General features: G+C 42.9%; 1 protein-coding gene across 1 annotated transcript in view; it reads right to left on the reverse strand.

Annotated features, from left to right (window-relative positions):
- Positions 1 to 815: 815 nt before the first annotated feature.
- Positions 816 to 20558, reverse strand: part of CLIC1 (chloride intracellular channel 1) — a 48027-nt gene continuing 28284 nt past the window's right edge. The window contains exons 2-6 of the mRNA XM_083355148.1: positions 7241 to 7350; positions 6262 to 6387; positions 5392 to 5498; positions 3109 to 3290; positions 816 to 1165 (exon numbers count right to left, since the gene is read on the reverse strand). Of these exons, the coding sequence (XP_083211274.1) occupies positions 1004 to 1165; positions 3109 to 3290; positions 5392 to 5498; positions 6262 to 6387; positions 7241 to 7350 (687 nt within the window). The 3' untranslated portion in view covers positions 816 to 1003. The remainder of the gene's footprint in view (positions 1166 to 3108; positions 3291 to 5391; positions 5499 to 6261; positions 6388 to 7240; positions 7351 to 20558) is intronic.

Consider the following 20558-nt stretch of genomic DNA (forward strand, 5'->3'; position numbering starts at 1 on the left):
CGACTCGTGATGACTTCATGGCTGTGTTTGCACACTTTTCTTGGCAACAGTTCAAAAGTGGCTTGGTCTTGCTTTCTTCTAGGAGATTTTTGTTTTATCTTCCTGGCCTATCCTACAGATCTGGTGTCCACCTTGTAGTCTAACATCTGCAAAGATGATTAGGGGACTGGAGGCTAAAAAATATGAAGAACGGTTGCAGGAATTGGCCATGTCTAGCTTAATAAAGAGAAGGACTAGGGGTGACATGATAGTAATCTTTCAATATCTCAGGGGCTGCCACAAAGAAGAGGGAGTCAAGCTATTCTCCAAAGCACCTGAAGGCAGGACAAGAAGCAACAGATGGAAACTAGTCAAGGAGAGAAGCAACCTAGAACTAAGGAGAAACTTCCTGACAGAACAATTAATCAGTGGAACAACTTGCCTTCAGAAGTTTTGAATGTTCCAACACTGGAAGTTTTTAAGATGAGATTGGACAACCATTTGTCTGAAATGGTATAGGGTTTCCTGACTGAGCAGGGGGTTGGACTAGAAGACCTCCAAGGTCCCTTCCAACTCTGTTATTCTGCATACTCAACAGGCCCAAACTTGCTTAACCTCTGAACTGCCAAAGCAACATTGCCTGTTCTTCTGAGCAACCAGTATGAAATGTTGAATAACCTAAAAGTCAGGATTCATATTAGCTTGCACCATCTGCTTTGCAGAATTATCCAGCAGGGAATCTCATAACTACAGAAGTAACCCAGTATTCCTGTAGCAGTCATAATATCATGCTTTGGGTAGGGAACAAGTACAACAAGAAACTTCCTATTTTTAAAAACATGTATTTTTTTATTTCATACTTGCTCATATTTAAATTCGAATCATTTTGTCCCTCCAGAAAACAAACATTCCCCCTCCGGTGGCCAAACACAAATACACATGTTAAAATACTCTTGGAGGAGCCCAAATCCAAGAATCCCTGCCAGGGAAGCCCTGTGTCCCTTCTCCACATTTTAGAAGTTTACTACTTCAAAGCTTTGGCAACCAGCTCATAAGCTAATTCAATTTCTTCGTCATCTGGGCAGGTGCTGGCAAACTCCTCACGAGCGTAGGCATTCTTGAGATAGCGATGGATGCCACAGAATTCCTCAGGAATGGTAAAGTTACGGTATTTCTTGCAAACCACCTGGTGGGAAGGTGTACAAGTACAAATTATTTGCAGTTTCAACCTACTGATCAATTGGTACATTCTGCAAGGAAGGAACCCTGGTGGCTCAGTGGTTGGAAGGCTGGATTGCAGGCAAACTTTGCCCACAGCCTGGGGTTCGATCCTGACAGGGCTCAAGGTTGGCTCAGCCTCCCCTCCTTGTGAGGTCAGTAAAATGAGGACCCAGATTGTTGGGGGCAATGTGCTGACTCTGCAAACCACCCAGAGAGTGCTGTAAAGCGCTATGGGGCAGTATATAAATCTAAGACAGGGGTCTTCAAACTTGGCCCTTTTATGACTTGTGGACTTCAACTCCCAGAATTCCTCAGCCAGGCACGCTGGCTGAGGAATTCTGGGAGTTGAAGTCCACAAGTCACAAAAGGGCCAAGTTTGAAGACCCCTGGTCCAAAAGCTAGAGTTATTGCTATTTGGCAAGATGAGCAGCAAACAAATCTAATTAATAAATAAAGCTGGCAACTGCATAGCATTAGGCTCTAAGAGTCTTAGCTTTTTATGAAGACTAGTTTGTAGCCCACTGCTACAATATGCTGATAAGGGTATGACCACAATTGAGCCTCAAATTTATGTTGCTAAGCAGGACATTTGTAAAGTTTTGCCTCATTTTATGACCTTTCTTGCTACAGTTGTTAAGTGAATCACTGCAGTTGTTAAGTTAGCAATATGGTTGTGACATGAATCTGGCTCTCCTATTGTCTTTGCTTGTCGGAAGGTCGCAAAAGGTGATCACATGACCCGGGGACACTGCAACAGTCATAAATATGAGCCAGTTGCCAACCGTCTCAATTTTAATCAATGTGACTATGGGGATTCTGCAACAGTCATATGTGTGAAAAATGGTCATAACTCACTTTTTTCAATGCCATTGGAACTTTTTAATGGTCACTAAATGAATGGTTGTAAGTTAAGAACTATCTGTAAGGAAGTCTCAGCTAAGAAAGGCCTGAAAAGATTTTGGGGAAATCACAACACAGATAGTCCTCAACTGTCAACCGTTCATTTAGTGACTCTCAAAGTTACAACACCACTAAAAAAAATGACTTACAACCATTTTTCACACTTATGACCGTTGCATCCCCATAGACATGTGATTTACATTTGGATGCTTGACAACTGATTCATATTTATGACGGCTGCAGTGTCCCAGAGTCATGTGATCCCCTTTTGCGACTTTCTGACAAGCAAAGTCAATGGGGAAGCCAATTCACTTAACAACCAGGTTACTAGTTTAAGAACTGCAGTGATTAACAACTTTACGAGAAAAGTCATAAAATGGGGCAAAACCCACTTAACAAATTTTTCATTCAGCAACATAAATTTTGGGGCTCAATTATGGTTGTAGGTTTGAGGACTACCTGTAGTATGCTATGGATCTGAATCATATCTGAAGTAGGCAAGAGTGCTTTGAATCTGATGTGGTAACCCTGTCTCTGTCAACCGTTTCTCAATTTTTCCTGGCCTCACACAGATGCTGCATGAGCTCAAGAAAAAATGTGTTGGAGTTAAGGAGACAGCAACATGTTGTTCCCTTCTGTCGTTGCCTCCTCAACTCAATTGTGCCTATTTCCCTGACCTCACACAAGCCCAGGAAAAGGCAGAGCTTCAAGTAACAGCTGACAGATGAAGAAAGGATGAACACACCAAATACGAAGCGCCCTCAGCATTTCAGATCTGAATATGGCACTCCTAAGATGGGCCTCAAATGCTCTGGTGGAGGCCTTTGTGCCTTCCTGTATAAAACTAGGAGTTATGAAAATAAGACCAAAAATGTCATTCTTCCCGCATTTTTTCCTCAACTGTATGCTTCTGGGAGGCTTACAAATAGGATGTGAAGGAAACCACCCTCTTAGCTCCCGTTCCCCATAATAATTTAGAGGCAACCCTGTCTCCGGAAAGTTTTTCACCTTGACAATATGGAGCTTGGGCAGCAGATTGCAGTCTGCCAACGTAAGTTCATTTCCGTCAAGAAATTTGCGGTTGGATTGGCCTTCATCTTCTGCGCTGTTCTCATCCACCTCTTCAGGTTGCGGTGTCATCAAATAAACGTCCAGCACTTTCAGTGCTTTCAGCAAACCTTTCTCAAGATCTAGGAATTGAAGAGTGGGGTAGGAAGGAAAAGGGATAAGAGGTACCAATGAAAAATCTAAAGGAGAAGTCAACGCAGCTGGAAGGATTCAGTTGGTCATTGAATTGGGAAAAAGCTCAGGAGGTTTAGAACAAGAGGAACAAGGCAGAAACAGAGAGGAAGCCAACAGTAGCTATAATGGAATGATCTTGGGCAGGGCTTTTTTTCTCATAGAACGCTCAGAACGGAGTTCCGGCACCTTTTTTGGATGGAACCTTGTAGGATAAGCAAGGCGGGTTGTATGACATGTGTGAGTTCCGGCACCTTTTTCTTTTACAAAAAAAGCACTGATCTTAGGAGATATAGGAGGTAGAGCCACAGCCTAGATCAGATGTAGGCAACCTTGGCTCTTTTATGACTCGTGGACTTCAACTCCCAGAATTCCTGAGCCAGCATGGCTAAGCATGGAAACCTGTCCCTTTCCCCTCAGCATAGCTGGCTCAGGAATTCTGGGAGTTGAAGTCCACGAGTCATAAAAGAGCCAAGGTTGCCTACCCCTGGCCTAGATAATAGTCTGACAAATAAAATTTGCATTCAGAGGAGGAGGGGTGTCAAAAGGCAACTCAGAAGGGACCCTCCCTACTTTGGGGGGAAATAAGTGAGGGAAGAAAGTGAGCTGCACAGTGGCCTAGTGGTGAAGACACTCGCCTCTGACCTGGAAGGTTGAGAGTTCAACCCTAGGTAGTGGCAGATGTTTCTCTCTCAGGGCACAGAGGAAAAAAATATTTGCTGTGAACACCTCATAGGCATCAGGAAGGGCATTCAGCCAGTAAATGCTCAGCTCCATCTAGTCACCCCGACTCTACCCCAAATTAAGGGACCACAGGGCTGTGAAAAAAGGGAGGGAGGGAAGGGAAGAGTACTTCCAAATTCTGTTAATGTAACCTTACAATAAAGATGGCGCTAGTAATCCGGGATCTACTTCTGGTCTGGATTACTTTGCAAGCTTGACAGTATCCAAGAAGAAAGCAAATAGGGCCAGTGAGATTCAAGATATGGAACTAGAAAAGAAGAAGAACATTAGTAAGAGGGCAGAAAGAGGATCGATTCCGTCTCTAGGATTTTGGGGGTAAACTCAAAAAGAGGCATAGCTGTTGGTGGGAAATGAGGGACAACAACTAAATGGTAGGCAACAATGATTTTGTTTCATTTTTAAAAGCGTTCTTATTGTTTTTAATGGAAGCTGCCCAGTTAGCCTCTGAACTGTATACAAGTAAAAAAAACAAATAATGTCAAAAAAAAAAAGATTTAGCTAGGAAAGATTAAAGGCAACAGGTAATGAAGTAATTGACGGGTAATTTCACAGTGAAAGCAAGCAGGAAGAACGTTACATTACAGACCAATGAGAATGGAGTGGCAAGTTAGAAATGTTGAGAGTACATTGGGGTTGGGTGGCTTATAAATTCATATAAATAAAAATAAATAAACAACCAGTGAGGCGCTGCACTTGGAAGCTATTTACTGTACCAAATATTGCAGAATTGAGTGCTGTTTTCTTAGGTTCCTGCTGGCCAGTCACACCCATCTTCAAGTCGGTCTATTCCAGGGGTAGGCAACCTCGGCTCTTTTATGACTCATGGACTTCAACTCCCAGAATTCCCGAGTCAGCATAGAATTCTGGGAGTTGAAGTCCATGAGTCATAAAAGAGCCGAGGTTGCCTACCCCTGGTCTATTCCATTCTGCTCTCTGTTCCCTCCTTTTCCCCTCCCCCTTTTTAATAGGCATTTCCTTATTGGCTCCTGAGGTTTTCCTCCCCCCAATGAGATCCTTTCTTTAACCTTATACAGCCACGCAGAGCCCTACTGCAAATGTTAGGTTTCCCACAAATGTACTTACTTTCTCCTGTTGCTTATCCATATATTGTACAAGTGACACTTTGTGGGAAATGAGCCGAGGAATTTTGGATTGGAGAAGAGAAGCCAAAAGAGAAAGAAGAAAGTGAAAAGGCAAGGTTGAGGAACACATCCCAACCAAGAAGCAAGGAAAAGGAAATGAATTCCCAAGAGTTATTAAGTAATCACACAGGAACAGCAATCAGGACTTTTGGTCCAAGATACTCACTGGCGTTGAGAGATGGGTTTGAGTTCTTGATATAGGCAGAGAATTTGGCAAAGACATCAAGGCCAGCTGTGTTAGATTCAGGGTTATTAGCAGCCAGCTTTGGATACCTAAGAAAGAAACAACAACAAAAAATCCATAGAGTTTTCATATGTGGTGGACTTGTAGAAATATAAAAGCTTTTTGGATCAAAATTTGGTGGAACATTCAAAAGATTTTCAAGAGAAAGATAAAGTTTTCTCCGCAATTGTTTTTATTGGGTATTGTTGTAGATTGTGATGTTAAAGAAACCAATTTGATGTTGAATATGATAACAGGAGCACGGTTACTGGTGGGACAATATTGGAAGAAGGATAGTTTGCCTACTATAGAAGAATGGGTGTTTAAAGTTTTGAATCTTGCAGAAATGTCTAAGATTTCTGCTTATTTGAAAGATCATTCACAGGAAAGATATATTTCAGTTTGGAGGAGATGGATAGATTATATTCAGAATAAATATGGGACTAAAAAGTTCCATTTAGCTTATGAGTAGATTTTAGAGGGATATTGTTATTGATTTTAGTGTTGGTACTTTGTACGTATTTATGTTAAAGGGGAGTTAAAGCACATTATGAATTTGGTTAATCGTATATTATGCATAATTTTTATTTAGAATATGATTATTATAACTATAATCCTGTATTTAGCTCTGGGAAGTGGGGGGGAAGTGGGCGGGTTTGGTTTGGGGGGGATTTGGGGATATATTGTAAAATCTTGTTTTTGTAAAACTCTTTAATAAAAAAAAATCCATAGAGTTTGATAATATTATGAAATTCTTTCTATATCCCAAAATCCACTTTGCCAATCAGCTCTATGGCTTTGTTTAGTTCGTACCTAGGAGGGCACAGAACCTCTTCCAGGAATTCTTCAATCTTGTTAGTGTCCGTATGGACCTCGGTCCCATACATCAGGAATGGGAGCTGGCCTCCAGGGCAGAGCTTCTGCACGGCCTCGGTTCTCCTATGGAAAAAAGGGAAATGTTAAGTAAGAAATGAAAAACAGCTAATTTACACGGATAAATCCCCCAAGGGGCCTCAAAGGCTCTCAGAGAGAGGACTAATAACCAGATGACTGCAAAGAAAGACAATCCTTCCATTTCCACCCCACCATCCTGTCCGAACCTGTCCTTCCATCCTCCCCACCATCAGAACTGATGAAGCTTCTTGAATGAGCAGCGAAACATCTTCTTCCTCAAGGAAAAAAACCCAGTCCCGTTTCCTTTTGAAAAAACACCTTTGAGGCAGCTAATTTACAGATAGTCCTCAAATTACAACCACAACTGAGCCCAAAATTTCCGCTGCTAAGCCGGGCAGCAGTTAAGTGAGTTTTTCCCCATTTTATGATCTTTTTTGCCAAGTTGTTAAGCGAATCACTGCAGTCGTTAAGCGAATCGTGCAGTCGTTAAGCCAATATGGCTTCCCCCATTGACTTTGCTTGTCGGAAGCCATCTGGAAAGGTTACAACTGGTGATCACCAGGAACAGCGCAATCGTTATAGATACATGCCAGTTGCCAAGTGCCCAATTTTTGATCAGGTGACCACGGAGATGCTGCAATGGTTGTAAGTGTCAATAATGGTCATAAGTCAGCTTTTTTTTGTAACTTCGAATAGTCACTAAACGAATGGTTGCAAGTTGAAGACTACCTGTAACATAAATTGGATATGCTCATGCGTTTGACCCCCATCTAACTTCTTTCCATGTGTTTGGGATTTAGTTGGGAATGTTTGAGAGCTGAGGTCCAGAGTGGAATGGAGAAGGAGGCTGATCACTAGTGTCAGGGGAATAGAACAGGATTAGGGTTGTCTCACCTACCTTTTGGTGTCCACTGTGGTGACATTGAAGGTCACTCCCTTGAGCCAGAGAACCATAAAGAGTCGTTGGGAGAAGGGGCAATTCCCAATTTTGGCTCCATCACTGCCAGCCTGCAAAAGAGCCCAATCCAAACAGCGAGGCTTAAATACACAAGCATCAAACCGCAACTCACAGTTCAGCAGAAATCATTCTGGTCTATAGCTCATATTGGCCTGGAATTGGTAGCAAGAGGAATAATGACAAAGAGTTTTGTTTCTCTGGGCACAAGACAGGATGTCGGGGGAAAAGTCAGCAATCCCTGTGAACACCACTAGATGCTGCCATTTCACAGAAATATGGTGACAATCTTCATAGAATTTCTTTATGTCAGGAACAGCCAAATAGCTTGCCTCTCTTTCTCTCTCTCTTTTCCCGCCCTTCCTTCCTTCCTTCCTTCCTTCCTTCCTTCCTTCCTTCCTTCCCCTTCTTTCTCCCTTCCTTTCTTCCTTCCTTCCTTCCTTCCCTCCCTCCCTCTCTCTCTCACATAGCCATTCTTACTTCTTTTTTTTTTTTAACTTTTATCCAACACTCCACCCTTGCTTCTTGCAAAATAACTGGTATCTCCACTAATTCCACCACCACCTTTTTCCTTCTGAAAAAAATATTTTGGCTTCTTGTCACTGGCTTTCTCATTAAACCCAAACTGCTCCTCCTAAGATCCCTTTTCCTTCTCATCAGGGGTGAGTAATCTATACTCATGCAGGCCCAACTTATAAAGGCATACGGGGAAGACTTGGCAAAGAGAGTCTGCCAAGGGATAGTCAGATAAGAGGTAGCTTAGCCCCATAAGCGGACCGTGGATGCGGCAAAAGGATGAGAAGAGACCTATAAGGGAATAAGTATATTTTCAGATTTGCAAGATTCTGTCAGTGTAGTTCTACAATAAAGTGGAATCAGCTCATCTGGTTGCAGTTCCTATCTGGTTTACCAAGCAAGGCTGACATAACTTCTCCCTTTTTTTTTCCTCCAACCCTCTGAGGTTTCCAACCACAAGTGCAGAAAAACAGCAGCAGAGTTTCCCATCTTTCAGAGGCAGGAAATTCATCAAAATTAAGAGTTTAAGCCCAATATTAATGTTGTTTCTGATTTAAGACTATTCAAAATTCCTCCCCTAAATCCCAGAGGAATAAACGTAGCATCTGCCTTGGCTCAAAGACATACCATGGCACTCACTACCTAGTCCCAAGGGTGCTTTTTCAAAAGGCAACTAGACTTTCTTTGTTTTTCCTTGAAGACGTTTCGCTTCTCATTCAAGAAGCTTTTTCAGTTCTGAAGTGAAGAAGCTTCTTGGATGAGAAGCAAAAGGTCTTCAAGGAAAAACCAAGTCCAGTTGCTTTTTGAAAAAGCACCTTTGGGACAACCATGGCCTGGTTGATTCAGAATCTCCATAGACTATTTTGCGTTATTTATCCCCACATACCATTTTAATGCATCTTCCGACCATACAGAAAAGTTGGTCGGCCATTTTAAAATCTTGCCTCAGACCCACCTATTGTGTGAAGTCTTTCTGAACACCTTTGATCATTGGGAAATCAAATTGGGGCTGCAACTGGAAATATGTTTCCAAATATATTATAAATTCCTTGGACAAAACAAGTTTTCTTGTTCCCTGCATATACCATAAAGCACTACATGAGAGCCAGTTTGGTCTAGTGGTTAAGGCACCAGGCTAGAAAACAGGAGACTGTGAGTTCTAGTCCTGCCTTAGTCATGAAAGTCATCTTGGTGAGTCTCTCCTAGTCCAACTCACCTCACAGGGATTCTGTTTGTGGAAAACATAGGAGGAGGAAAGTGTGTTGGTCTTAGCAACTGTTCAAACTTACAGGAGACAAACCCACCCACCCCAAATAGCTACTTATGACCTGATTTTGAAAAAATGGAGAGAGAGAGAGGGAGAGAGGGAGTGTGTTAGATGATTGGATTTTGGACACTTGGCAACCAGTGCATCTTTACGACCACAATCAAAACTAGCTCATCTTTAGCATCCCATAGTCACGTGCCCACAACTTTCAATATTTTTTGCCAGTTTCTGGTAAAAAAAAATACCCACTGAGTAAAATGGATTCATTTAACAACCTCCATATTCACTTAACAATTGCTGCCAAAAAATGCCCAAACATCAGGTCCAGTCAAGTGACCTGCTTAATGATTGCAATGACTTGTGACTGTAATGCCAGACTCCATTACGGTCACAAGTCAAGGACTAGCTGTATTAAGGTGATTGTTCAGAGCAAAAAAAAAAGGATGCCTTAAAACTAAACCAAAGCATAATGCAATTCATATGTGCAATTCTATTCTTTGATCATACAGGAGACAGAGAACTATAGCCCCAGGCAACGCACAGTACCACAAACATGTCACAGACAAGAACAGGTTCTATCCACACTTCTCCAGGAGGGCCAACACCAGGTCAACAGAGAGAGAACGATGCTCATTATTTAGGAGAGGAAAAGAGCTACAGCAAGGGGAGCAGAAGACTAAATGTACCAGTTTCTTCTCCTCCGTGAACTATCCTTCTAAAAGTGTAGACCAGGGATCTTCAAACTTGTCCCTTTTATGACTTGTGGACTTCAACTCCCAGAATTCCTCAGCCAGTATGCCTGGCTGAGGAATTCTGGGAATTGAAGTCCACAAGTCATAAAAGGGCCAAGTTTGAAGACCCCTGGTGTAGACTCTAAAAGCCTTTTTAGAGCCTAAAATATTCTAGCAGGTTTGAGATGCAGCTACTTTGTGTATCAGCCAACCCTCAAGATGCAAGGGGAAACTAAGATGATTCCTCCTGTACGTTATAGAAGACAGTATTTTCCATGAGTCTCAATTACTGGCAAATTTTAACAATGCTACTCAGCCTTTAAAAAGAAAACTATACCAAACAATAGTTTCCGCTACAACTATTGCAGTTCCTGTTAAAGAACTACTGGGTTGTTTTTTTTCTGGTGACCATGAAAAATTGCGTCTCTGCAGTCACAAAGGTTACAAACACACCCCATAAAAATGCTGAGCTCTCCTTAGAATAATGCAACTTCAGCATTAATCACCAGGTGATATGCTTTTCACAGTAGCATAATCCCTTCCAGTAAAACACAGTGTAACCAACATTAAACTTTCACTTTTCTGACAAGATAGCCTTATGAATACCAAGCCTGCTAGCAGAAACTTTAACTACAGACCTGCAAGTGTTTTAGTCTCTTTTGTTGTTATGGTTAGTTGAGAAGTCGTGTCCGACCCATCGCAACCCCATGGACAACGTTCCTCCAGGCCTTCCTGTCCTCCACCATCTTCTGGGGTCCATTTAAGCTCACGCCTACTGCTTCAGTGACTCCATCCAGCCACCTCATTCTCTGTCGTCCCCTTCTTCTATTGCCCTCAATCTTTCTTAGTTTCTTTTACTAAGAGCTTACAATTTTTTTTCTAACCACAGCATTTGGAAAGCCAGGGGTTTTATTTTGAAAACCCAGTGGGACCAGAACCAAAACTTACTATTATTGTTCATTATACAGTCAAGCCAGCTGATCGGACTGGATTTAACTTCTTTATCCACCTATCGAGTTCCTCTTAAGGGCTGGGGATAGGCAGATGTTAATGTTTGATGGTGTTAGTTATCGTCACAGGATGTAAGCTGTTCCTAAGCAAAGCTGCCTTTTGCAATTGACTGATGGTGAATTTGTCAATGCCGATGGTGTTTAAGTGGTGCTCCAGTTGTTTTGGGATTGCACCCAAGGCTCCTATGACTATTGGTATTATCTTTGCTTTCTTTTGCCACAGTCATTCTATTTCTATTTGCAGGTTTTGTATTTTGTTATATTCTCCAGTTGTTTCTCTTCTATTCTGTGGTCTCCGGGTACTGCCAGATCCACTATCCAGACTTTTGTTGTCTTTCTAACCGACAATTGTTAAGTCCGGCATGTTATGTGGCAGATGCCTGTCTGTTTGAATTCTAAAGTGCTAGAGCACTTTACATTCTTCATTTTCTATAATAGTTCTGATTGGACTTGGTATTTTTGATGACCAAATCTAGACTACCTAAATAATATATGCACTGTTCCAAATACTGCAACTTTTTGTAATTGACAAATTGAGATTCCTTCCATTCTGACTGTATCCAAGAGCTTTTCCAAATCTTTGGCACAGCACCAAATGCAGCAGTTCTTATTGATTTCACCACTACTTGCTTTTTCCACATTTGCTCAGTTTCTACTTGATGGTATTAGTGAATTATTTGAAATTTTATTTTTTTTAATGTGACAATCAAAAGAAGTGTGCATGTAAGAGAGACGGGTTTGTGGACCCCACTTCCTAACTATGTTGAAGGCCATTTTACGATTCCCCTGCTGTTGTGTGTTTTTATTTATTGTATAGGTAGACCTCAGCTTACGACCACAAATGAGCCTAAAATTTAGGTTGCTAAATGAGAAATTTGTTAAGTGAGTTTTGCCCCATTTTATGACTTTTCTTGCCCCATTTGTTAAGTGAATCACTGCAGTTGTTAAATTAGTAACCTGGTTGTTAAATGAATCCAGCTTCCCCATTGACTTTGCTTGTCAGAAGGTCGCAAAAGGGGATCACATGATTCTGGGACACTTCAAACATCTGACATAAATATCAGTCAGTTGTCAAGGATCCAAATGTAAATCACGTGACCATGGGGATGCTGCAAAGGTCGTAAGTGTGGAAAAATAGTCATTTATTTCCATGCTGTTGTAACTTCAAATGGCTACTAGGCGAACAGCTGTAAGTTGAGGACTATCTGTATATGTTTTGTGATCGTTGAATGATTACCGTATATTTTTACTTATTTTAAAGTTGTGCAATGCCCAAAGTCATGCGTGTGAGATGGGTATAAATTGAATCAATCAAAATAAATTGAATCAATAAAACAATTGATATTTAACTCACATTGTAAATGACAATTTGGGAATTACTTTTGAGGGGATTCAGGGAGGGGGGGGGTTCAAGGAAAAGAACCCAATTTTTTTTAGGCACTCAGGACTTGCAGTCTGTCTCTTTCTGCTGCGCTGTGTTGAGCAGAATAAATAAATCCTTCTCAGATTCAGTTGGGCACTTTATGCTAATATGCATCAAATGTGCTACTTTAGGCTTGATTTATAGCCAGGCTGGCAACAACTGATAACTCTGAACAACAACAGGAGCAAAGAAGAAGGAGTTTCTTCCAGGTCCTCCTGACTGCTTGATCCACAAGACAGCCCTCATGGGAACAGTCGTAGGATGCCAAGACCATGGGGAACTCTCTTAGCAACAGTTGCCATGGTCTGGAGGCACTCGGCCAGCAATCGCAGAGATAGGCAAATGACACTCCCAAAGGTTTACACTCTACAGCCATCAACCCGCTGCTATGGGAACAGTCTGGCTCCTCTCAAATCCACTGGCTAATCTGGAGCTCACAGAGAGCATTTTGTGCCCAGACAGCATTTGCATCTGGAGAGCATTTGCATCCACTGGCTAGCAGGGTTGCCAAGACAACACCCAAACAGAACGAAACAAGGAGCAAATTGGGAGGCAAAATGGCCGCCTTACAGCTGCCACCCATGCAATTTGGATGAATGGGCCATCCAGCCTGTGCAAAGAATAGGGAGTTGGCCTTCTTTTTTTTTTTTAACAAATGGCAGAATTAGGATGGAGGAAGAGGGCTCCTGGAAGCGGGCTAAAAGAGATGGAGGAGTCATGGTTATTTTAGTCCTTCCCATGCTGAAATTGTGGGGAGGAAGAAAGTAAATGCAAACAGGAACATCTCTTGAGATGCTACTGGCTGGATTAAGATGCTGCAGGAGCAGATGGCTTATTTGTAACTTTAAGCAGCTGTCCGTTCTTAGCATCTGCAGCTCAGCAGTTTCAAATAAACCTGGGAAATTAAAAGAATACCCCTTCCAAAATATGGAAGAATGACTTCAGGGAGGATGGGTGTTAAGGGATGAAGCACATATTTTTAAAACCTTTAAGCCTATTTCACTCCTTAAAGGCCCCACACTCTCCAAAATACACACAAAAAAAGCCCACAATCAAAATTTCAGGTCCTGCCCACTTTAAGGGGTTTGGGGAACTATAAAGAGACCCACTCTGGTCTAGTGGTTAAGGCAGCAGGTGACAGGGAGTTCTAGTCCTGCCTAAGGCATCAAAGCCAGCTAGATCAGGCGTGTCAAACTCACGACATCACGTGACGTCGCGTGACGTATCGCGACTTTTTCCCCATTGCTGGCAATGGGGAGGGCCTGGTTTCGTTGTGATGCACCCTGCCCACGGGCTGGCAGTTTGACATACCTGAGCTAGATGATCTTGGGCTACTCCCCCCCTCTCTCTCTCTGCCCAACCCACTTCACAGGGTTGTTGTGGGGAAAATAGGAGGAGGAAGGAGTATTATACATGTTGACCGCCTTGAGTTTTTTCTAAAGTAATAAATATGGCATAAAATGAATAAATTTATGGGAGGGAGGGAGGGAGGGAGGGAGGGAGGGAGAGAGAGAGAGAGAAAGAAAGAAAGAAAGAAAGAAAGAAAGAAAGAAAGAAAGAAAGAAAGAAGGAAGGAAGGAAGGAAGGAAGGAAGGAAGGAAGAAAGAAAGAAAGAAAGAAAGAAAGAAAGAAAGAAAGAAAGAAAGAAAGAAAGAAAGAAAGAAAGAAAGAAAGAAGCGGAATGCTTACAGAATGCCCTTCCTTGAAGGATTATGTGTCAGAATGACTGGTCACAGTTCAGGATGATTATTTTTTAAATTGGGATTTCTTAGAGAAGAAGGAATTTACCAGTAGAGGGGGAAAACCTTTCCCCAGATTCCTCCTCTACAACCTTTTCTGCCAAAAACCACTGCAAGTAGCTTTAAATGGACATTCTTCTCCCTTATGATTCACCAATTATAATTCGTCATCTGTCATTGTCAGGGACTACTAGTTTTTAATTCAAAACTGATTCTTCCAGTGGCTCAGGAAGAGTGTGGGGGGGGAACCCAACCCCAAACTGCAAATCTTTACATGGAGAAAATATTCTTTTCCTGGAACTTGATCAAGCGCGAAGGAGCCATAAAAATAAGATTTCAGTCAACTCCTGGGGTAAAGGGCTGCATGAACATTTCAAGAAAGGCAGGGGAGATGTTCGAACTAAAACCGAATTACTGTATTCATGCCTGTCTCGTCTCATCAGGAGAAAGATGGGGGCTTCCCCGGCTGATCTCATCCTGAGACTTGAGAAGGATTGCCAAAAAGGAACATTTCTATTCAACAGTAGACAGGAAATTCCACTTTAAGCCGTCAGAAGCTTCTTATGTGCCCCCGTCAGAAGCTCCTTATGTGCCCAACCCTCAGCTTATCTTTATTCAATTCGCTCCATTTCACTCCATTTCCAGAAGCAACATAACTCCATCAGCCTGCAGCCATTCCACTGACCAGGCTGAATCAGGGGTGCAAATTAACCGCCGCCCCTCCCCAAAAGTGACAAATCACTGGCTACAAATAAGCAGCCCATGGAGCGGAAAATGGACAGAGCCAAGACAAAAAATGTTGTAATTTAATACCAGTATTACTCCCCATTGTATTTAACAACTTCCTCATTCTATGATATTTATTTGATTAGCGTATATGGACATCCATCTCACTTGCATGTGACTCTGTCATACCAACCATCAAAACCTTCCACTCTTTAAACCAGTTAAAAACAGTTAAAAGTGCTCAATCCTGCCCTCTAATTTATCAGATTCCTCCCAGCTTCACCAAAACCTCCTAGCCTTTAATTCAGCTTATCATCAGAACACATTCTCTGACCAGCCTTTTGTTTTGCTAAAGAAAGGATGGAAGATGAAGGGTACCATCCAAATTGGTGTACCAGAATGATCTAATACCCCACAGGTAATCTTTTACTTAACAACCGTTCGTTTAGCAACCATTCGAAGTTACTACAGCATTGAAAACACGTAACTTGCAAGCAATCCTCGAACTTGCAACTGCTTCAGCATCCCCACAGTCATGTGGTCAAAATACAGGCACTTGGCAACTAGCATGTATTTACAATGGCTGCAGCATCCTGGGGCCATGGTGGTTACCGTTTCCTAACTGGCTTCCAACAAGCAAAGTCAATGGGGGAAGCTGCATTTGCTTAACAACCCTGTGATCACTTAACCACTGCAGGGATTCATTTAACAATGATAAAAAAAAATAAGGTCATAAAGTTGGATGAGACTCACTGTTCAACCCCTTTACTTAACAATGAAAATTCTGGTCCCATTTGTGGGGACTACCTGTCCATTAGTGTTTATCAAACTTGGCTACTTTAAAATGTGTGGATTTCAATTCTCAAAGCTGGAGAATTTGGGGAGTTGAAATCCATAAATTTTAAAGTTGCCATCTTTGAAAAAAAACAAAAACAGTGCTCTACCTACGGTACAAGCAGGACTTTAGTCCACAGACTAAAAAGCAAAGTCCAGTCAGATGTTGAAACTCTTAGATGTCCCAAGTTCTTTCTGGAACCTGGCAGATATTTTCTTTATCTCAACCCCTCTGCCTTACACCGGAGTGGAACAATGTTTATTCTTTCACAAATACCTTCCTTGAGTATGTCTAGTCTAGTTTAATGAAAAGAAGGACTAGTAGTGACATGATAGCAGTGTTCAAATATCTAAGGCAGGGGTGTCAAACTCAATTTCATTGAGGGCCGCATCAGCATTGCGGTTGCCCTCAGGGGGCCGGGTGGGTATGGCCAGGGTGGGCGTGGCCTACTGGGTGGGCGTGGCTAGAGTGCGTATGGCCTACTGGGTGGGCGTGGCCAGCTCTACATCATTTGCATCAAGGGTGCCTATGGGGGCCTGGGCAGGAGTGGGGCAGATCTGAGGGTCTCTAGTAGAAGGAGGATCTCTGGGCCAGGGCCAAGGCAGTGGGGTCCGTTCCCTCACTGTTTCCAGGATGGCTTCGCAGGCCACATGAAACCACTTCGCGGGCCGGATCTGACCCGCAGGCCTTGTGTTTGACATGTCTGATCTAAGGGGCTGCCACAAAGAAGGGGTGGGGTGTCAAGCTGTTCTCTCAAGCACCTGAAGGGGAGGAGAAGAAGCAATGGATGGGAACTGAACAAAAAAAGAGAAGCAGCCTAGAATTAAGGGGGAATTTCCTGACAGTTAGAACAATTAATTAGTGGAACGTCTTGCCTCTGGAAGTTGGGTGCTCCAGCCCTGGAGGTTTTGAAGTAGAGATTGGACAACCATTTGTCTGAAATGGTAGAGGGTTTTCTGCTTGAGAAGGGGGTTGGGCTAGAAGACCTCCAAAGTCTCTTCCAACTGTGTTATTCTGAGATTAGATTGGTATGGTGCTAAAGGCTGAAGCAAGGATTGGGTGGAAACGAGCTCAAATCAATTATCTTTGATACCTTTTTTCTTCTCTTGGTAGCACCCAGTTCTTTTCTCTCATCCCATTTCTCCCAAACAGCACCCACCCCGGATATCTTTTGTACTCAACATTCGGTTAGGACAGGGGTGTCAAACTCAATTTCATTGAGGGCCACATCAGCATTGTGGTTACCCTCAGGGGGCCGGGTGGGTATGGCCAGGGTGGGCGTGGCCTACTGGGTGGGCGTGGCTAGAGTGCGTATGGCCTACTGGGTGGGCATGGCCAGCTCTACATCGTTCGCATCAAGGGTGCCTATGGGGGCCTGGGCAGGAGTGGGACAGATCTGGGGGTCTCTGGCAGAAGGAGGGTCTCTGAGCCAGGGCCAAGGCAGTGGGGGTCGTTCCCTCACTGTTTCCAGGATGGCTTTGGGGGCCACATGAAACCACTTCGCGGGCCGGATCTGGCCCCCGGGCCTTGTGTTTGACATGTCTGGGTTAGAACTTTAGAAACCATGCCACATTTGGCCAGGCTATCCAATTCTACACCTCCAGGTTACTTCTGTTTGCCTTATATCCTTTTGCGGATTCCTTCTAAACTTTGAACTTCTTAGTCCTGCTTCTCTCCCATAAGGGAATCTCAGTCAATCAGACTGTCAGGCAACATGCTTAAGCTACAGTGGGTGGAGAAGGTCCATCACTGAAAGTGGCAGAAGACTTCAGCAGGTTTCCTGCTTGCTCAGGAGAAGCTGCAGGCAGAGCTAATCTCGGTTTGGCAACCAAGAGAGCCTCACCTGGCAGGACTTGTACACAAATACTTGGATTGCAGCCCTGCTAGGTTTAACCTATGTTTAAAAGAAGGAACCTGTTCCAAGAATGCGGCGTGACAAAACCCTCGAAGACAAAGCCAGTTCTGGAGGTGTGTCACTTCCAACCTGCTAAATATAACATAGACCAGGGGTCTTCAAACTTGGCCCTTTTATGACTTGTGGACTTCAACTCCCAGAATTCCTCAGCCAGGCATGCTGGCTGAGGAATTCTGGGAGTTGAAATCCACAAGTCATAAAAGGGCCAAGTTTGAAGACCCCTGACATAGACAAACAAGGAACCAGGAGCCCCCGTTTTCAATTCTCTGCACGTATGTGCATGTATGTTTTTTGTTGGTTTTTTTTATCCCATTTATATCCCGCCCTTCTCCGAAGACTCAGGGCGGCTTACAATCTAAGAAGCACAAACCAATGTGCTTAGCAATAGCCTTCATTCTATGTATATGCCTGCTTATTAGGGCTTTCACCCCCCCCCCAGCGGCATTTTTACAAAGTCAGCTTATTGCCCCCAACAATCTGGGTCCTCATGTGCGCGTGCATTTGCACTTGTGCCAAGTGAGAAGAAAAATGTGTGGAGGCTTTATTCTCAGCCTCCACCCCTTGCACTAGCCTCACTCTCTTTTTCAAGCTAAGGGCATTGGCCCATTGCTTGTCTCTAGTCTAATAATTATGCATTTATGTATTTACATTTCAAACTAGGATAAAATCTTGGAAGAGCAGAACCTGGGGTCTATAAGTAAATCCGATTAACCTCACATTCTGCTTGCCTTTAGTTTTGTACCCCTTATCCTGACTGCAATACCCACCCACAAGGCAGATAGATGCCCCAAATGGGAGGGAGAAGTCAGTGGGAGCTCTTGTTGTCTGGATTCAGAAGTCAGACCATGGTTTTCTTTCTTTTCAACTTACTACAGTGAGTGAAACGTACCACCGTGACTTCCTGCTAAGTATGAACCAACCCCTACAGCTTATTCCTCAATCACACTCCAAAGATCCTCTCTCTGCGTGGTATCTGGCTGCAATCAAATTCCTCTTAATCTATAATTATTCTATTATCATTCATCTCCAAAGGTAAAGGTAAAGGTTCCCCCGCACATGCGTGCTAGTCGTTTCCAACTCTAGGGGGCGGTGCTCATCTCCGTTTCAAAGCCGAAGAGCCAGCGCTTGTCCGTGGACATCTCCATGGTCATGTGGCCGGCATGACTAGACGCCAAAGGCACACGGAACGCTGTTACCTTCCCACCGTAGTGGTCCCTATTTTTCTACTTGCATTTTTACATGCTTTCCAACTGCTAGGTTGGCAGAAGCTGGGATGAGTAACAGGCGCTCACTCCGCTACGCGGCACTCAGGATTCGACCCGCCAAACTGCCAATCTTCTGATCGACAAGCTCAGCGTCCTAACCCACTGAGCCACCGTGTCCCATTCATCTCTACCATGAAGCTAAACTGCTACTACCTTCAGGTACTTGTAAAAAGGTTTCTAACATTTCCAAGCTGCAAAAAACTGTATGGTGACCACTAGGTGGCAGCAAAGAAAAACAGGAGAAGCTGATCCTCTCCTGCCACCTAGCAGCTATCTGGAGTTTTGCATCAGAAGGACTTTTGTCCTTAAACTAACCCACCTCAGAGGATTGTCCGGAAGGAAAAGAGTGAGTCAAGATACCATCGTTGAGGATGTCAAGGGTAAAAATGTGGGCAGGGGAGGGGAGAAGAGCACGTGAAACTATGCTGGGTGTAACAGCTGCAATGAAAAGGGCGTGCCAGACATCAAACCTTAAGTCTTTCTGGGCTTCGTGTGCTGGTGAAATCCTCAATCAATTCCTTTGTCTGGCCCTGAACTAAGCTTAGCAGCCGGATATGATTTTAATTTCCTACAGTCCTCCCAGGCAATATGGAAATGGGCACTCCCAGATTAGTGTAACAAGAGAAATGATATAGGAACAGGACCATTGAAGGGAAGATTGCCAAAATGTAGAATTGTTCTTACATGGATTTTAATAGGATCCGAGGTCAAATTCAGGAAGTCTGACATACAAGCTCAGCAATTTAATTCTATCCTATTAAGCTTCTGTTGACTCGGTATTTTTGGTACTTCCGAAGTTAATCGCGTCTTAACAAATATGAGACCTTTGTTTTTCTTTCATTACGTACACCTTTTATTTGTCGCCAGTAGATGTTCCACCCTTGGCAGCATACAGTACAAAAAATAGAACAAATTCAAAATCAGACGGATCAAGTAACTATTTATTTATTTGCACAAATACAAACAGTGAGTCATTCTATCTGGATCGGTTTTGCTCCAATGGTTTTAAATGCATCCCGCAACTGATCTTGCGCTGAGATTAGTATTATGCCTGAATAATTCCTCTTACTCTCTGACTTAGGAATTGGCAACTTAATATGGTTGAAAATAGCACCAGACGAAGAACAAGTACTAAAAAACAAAGATAATCCTTAGTCAAATACTGTTTCATTCAAATGCAGGCTACTTTTTTTCCCAGTATGTTAACAAAGTAATTTCTACTAGATTAGCTCCAGCTATACTTCTTTATACAGAACCAGTGAATTCTTTGTATTTCATAAAATATAGACATCAAGCTTCCCACGAACTCTTCAAAGACCTCTGAGGCATTGTTTACCTTAAAAGTCTTTATTACAGCAACATAACATTGGCAATACTTGGTTAAAGCTGAAATCTGGATTCCCCTCCCCTGAGCACAATAATATTAAAGCATAGTTCCCTCCTTTAGTTAACCATCATAAATCACATTCTCCAATTAGTTTGAAAGGTAAGTTTTCCCTCCTTAGCTTAACCCTGCCAGTTCTTATGCCTCTTATTACATACAACCTTGAAAATGCTATGTTATTAATCCCCCATGCATATTCTTCCTTCCCCCTCCCATCTTCATCTAACTTTAACTCTAAAAGTGATACACAAGTAGAAATATAAAATAGCTGCTTCTTCCATCTTTTGTCAAAGCGAATACATCCGATGTTAGCAGTGTGGACAATAGAATCACGGGGCTGGAAAGGACCTCGGAGGTCTTCTAGGTCCAACCTCCTGCTCCAGGCAGGAGACCTTATACCATCCCGGTTGTCTGGTCTATTTTTGAAAACTTCCAGTCATGGAGCACCCA

This window comes from Vipera ursinii (assembly GCF_947247035.1).
Source record: "Vipera ursinii genome assembly, chromosome: 2".
NCBI lineage: Eukaryota > Metazoa > Chordata > Lepidosauria > Squamata > Viperidae > Vipera > Vipera ursinii.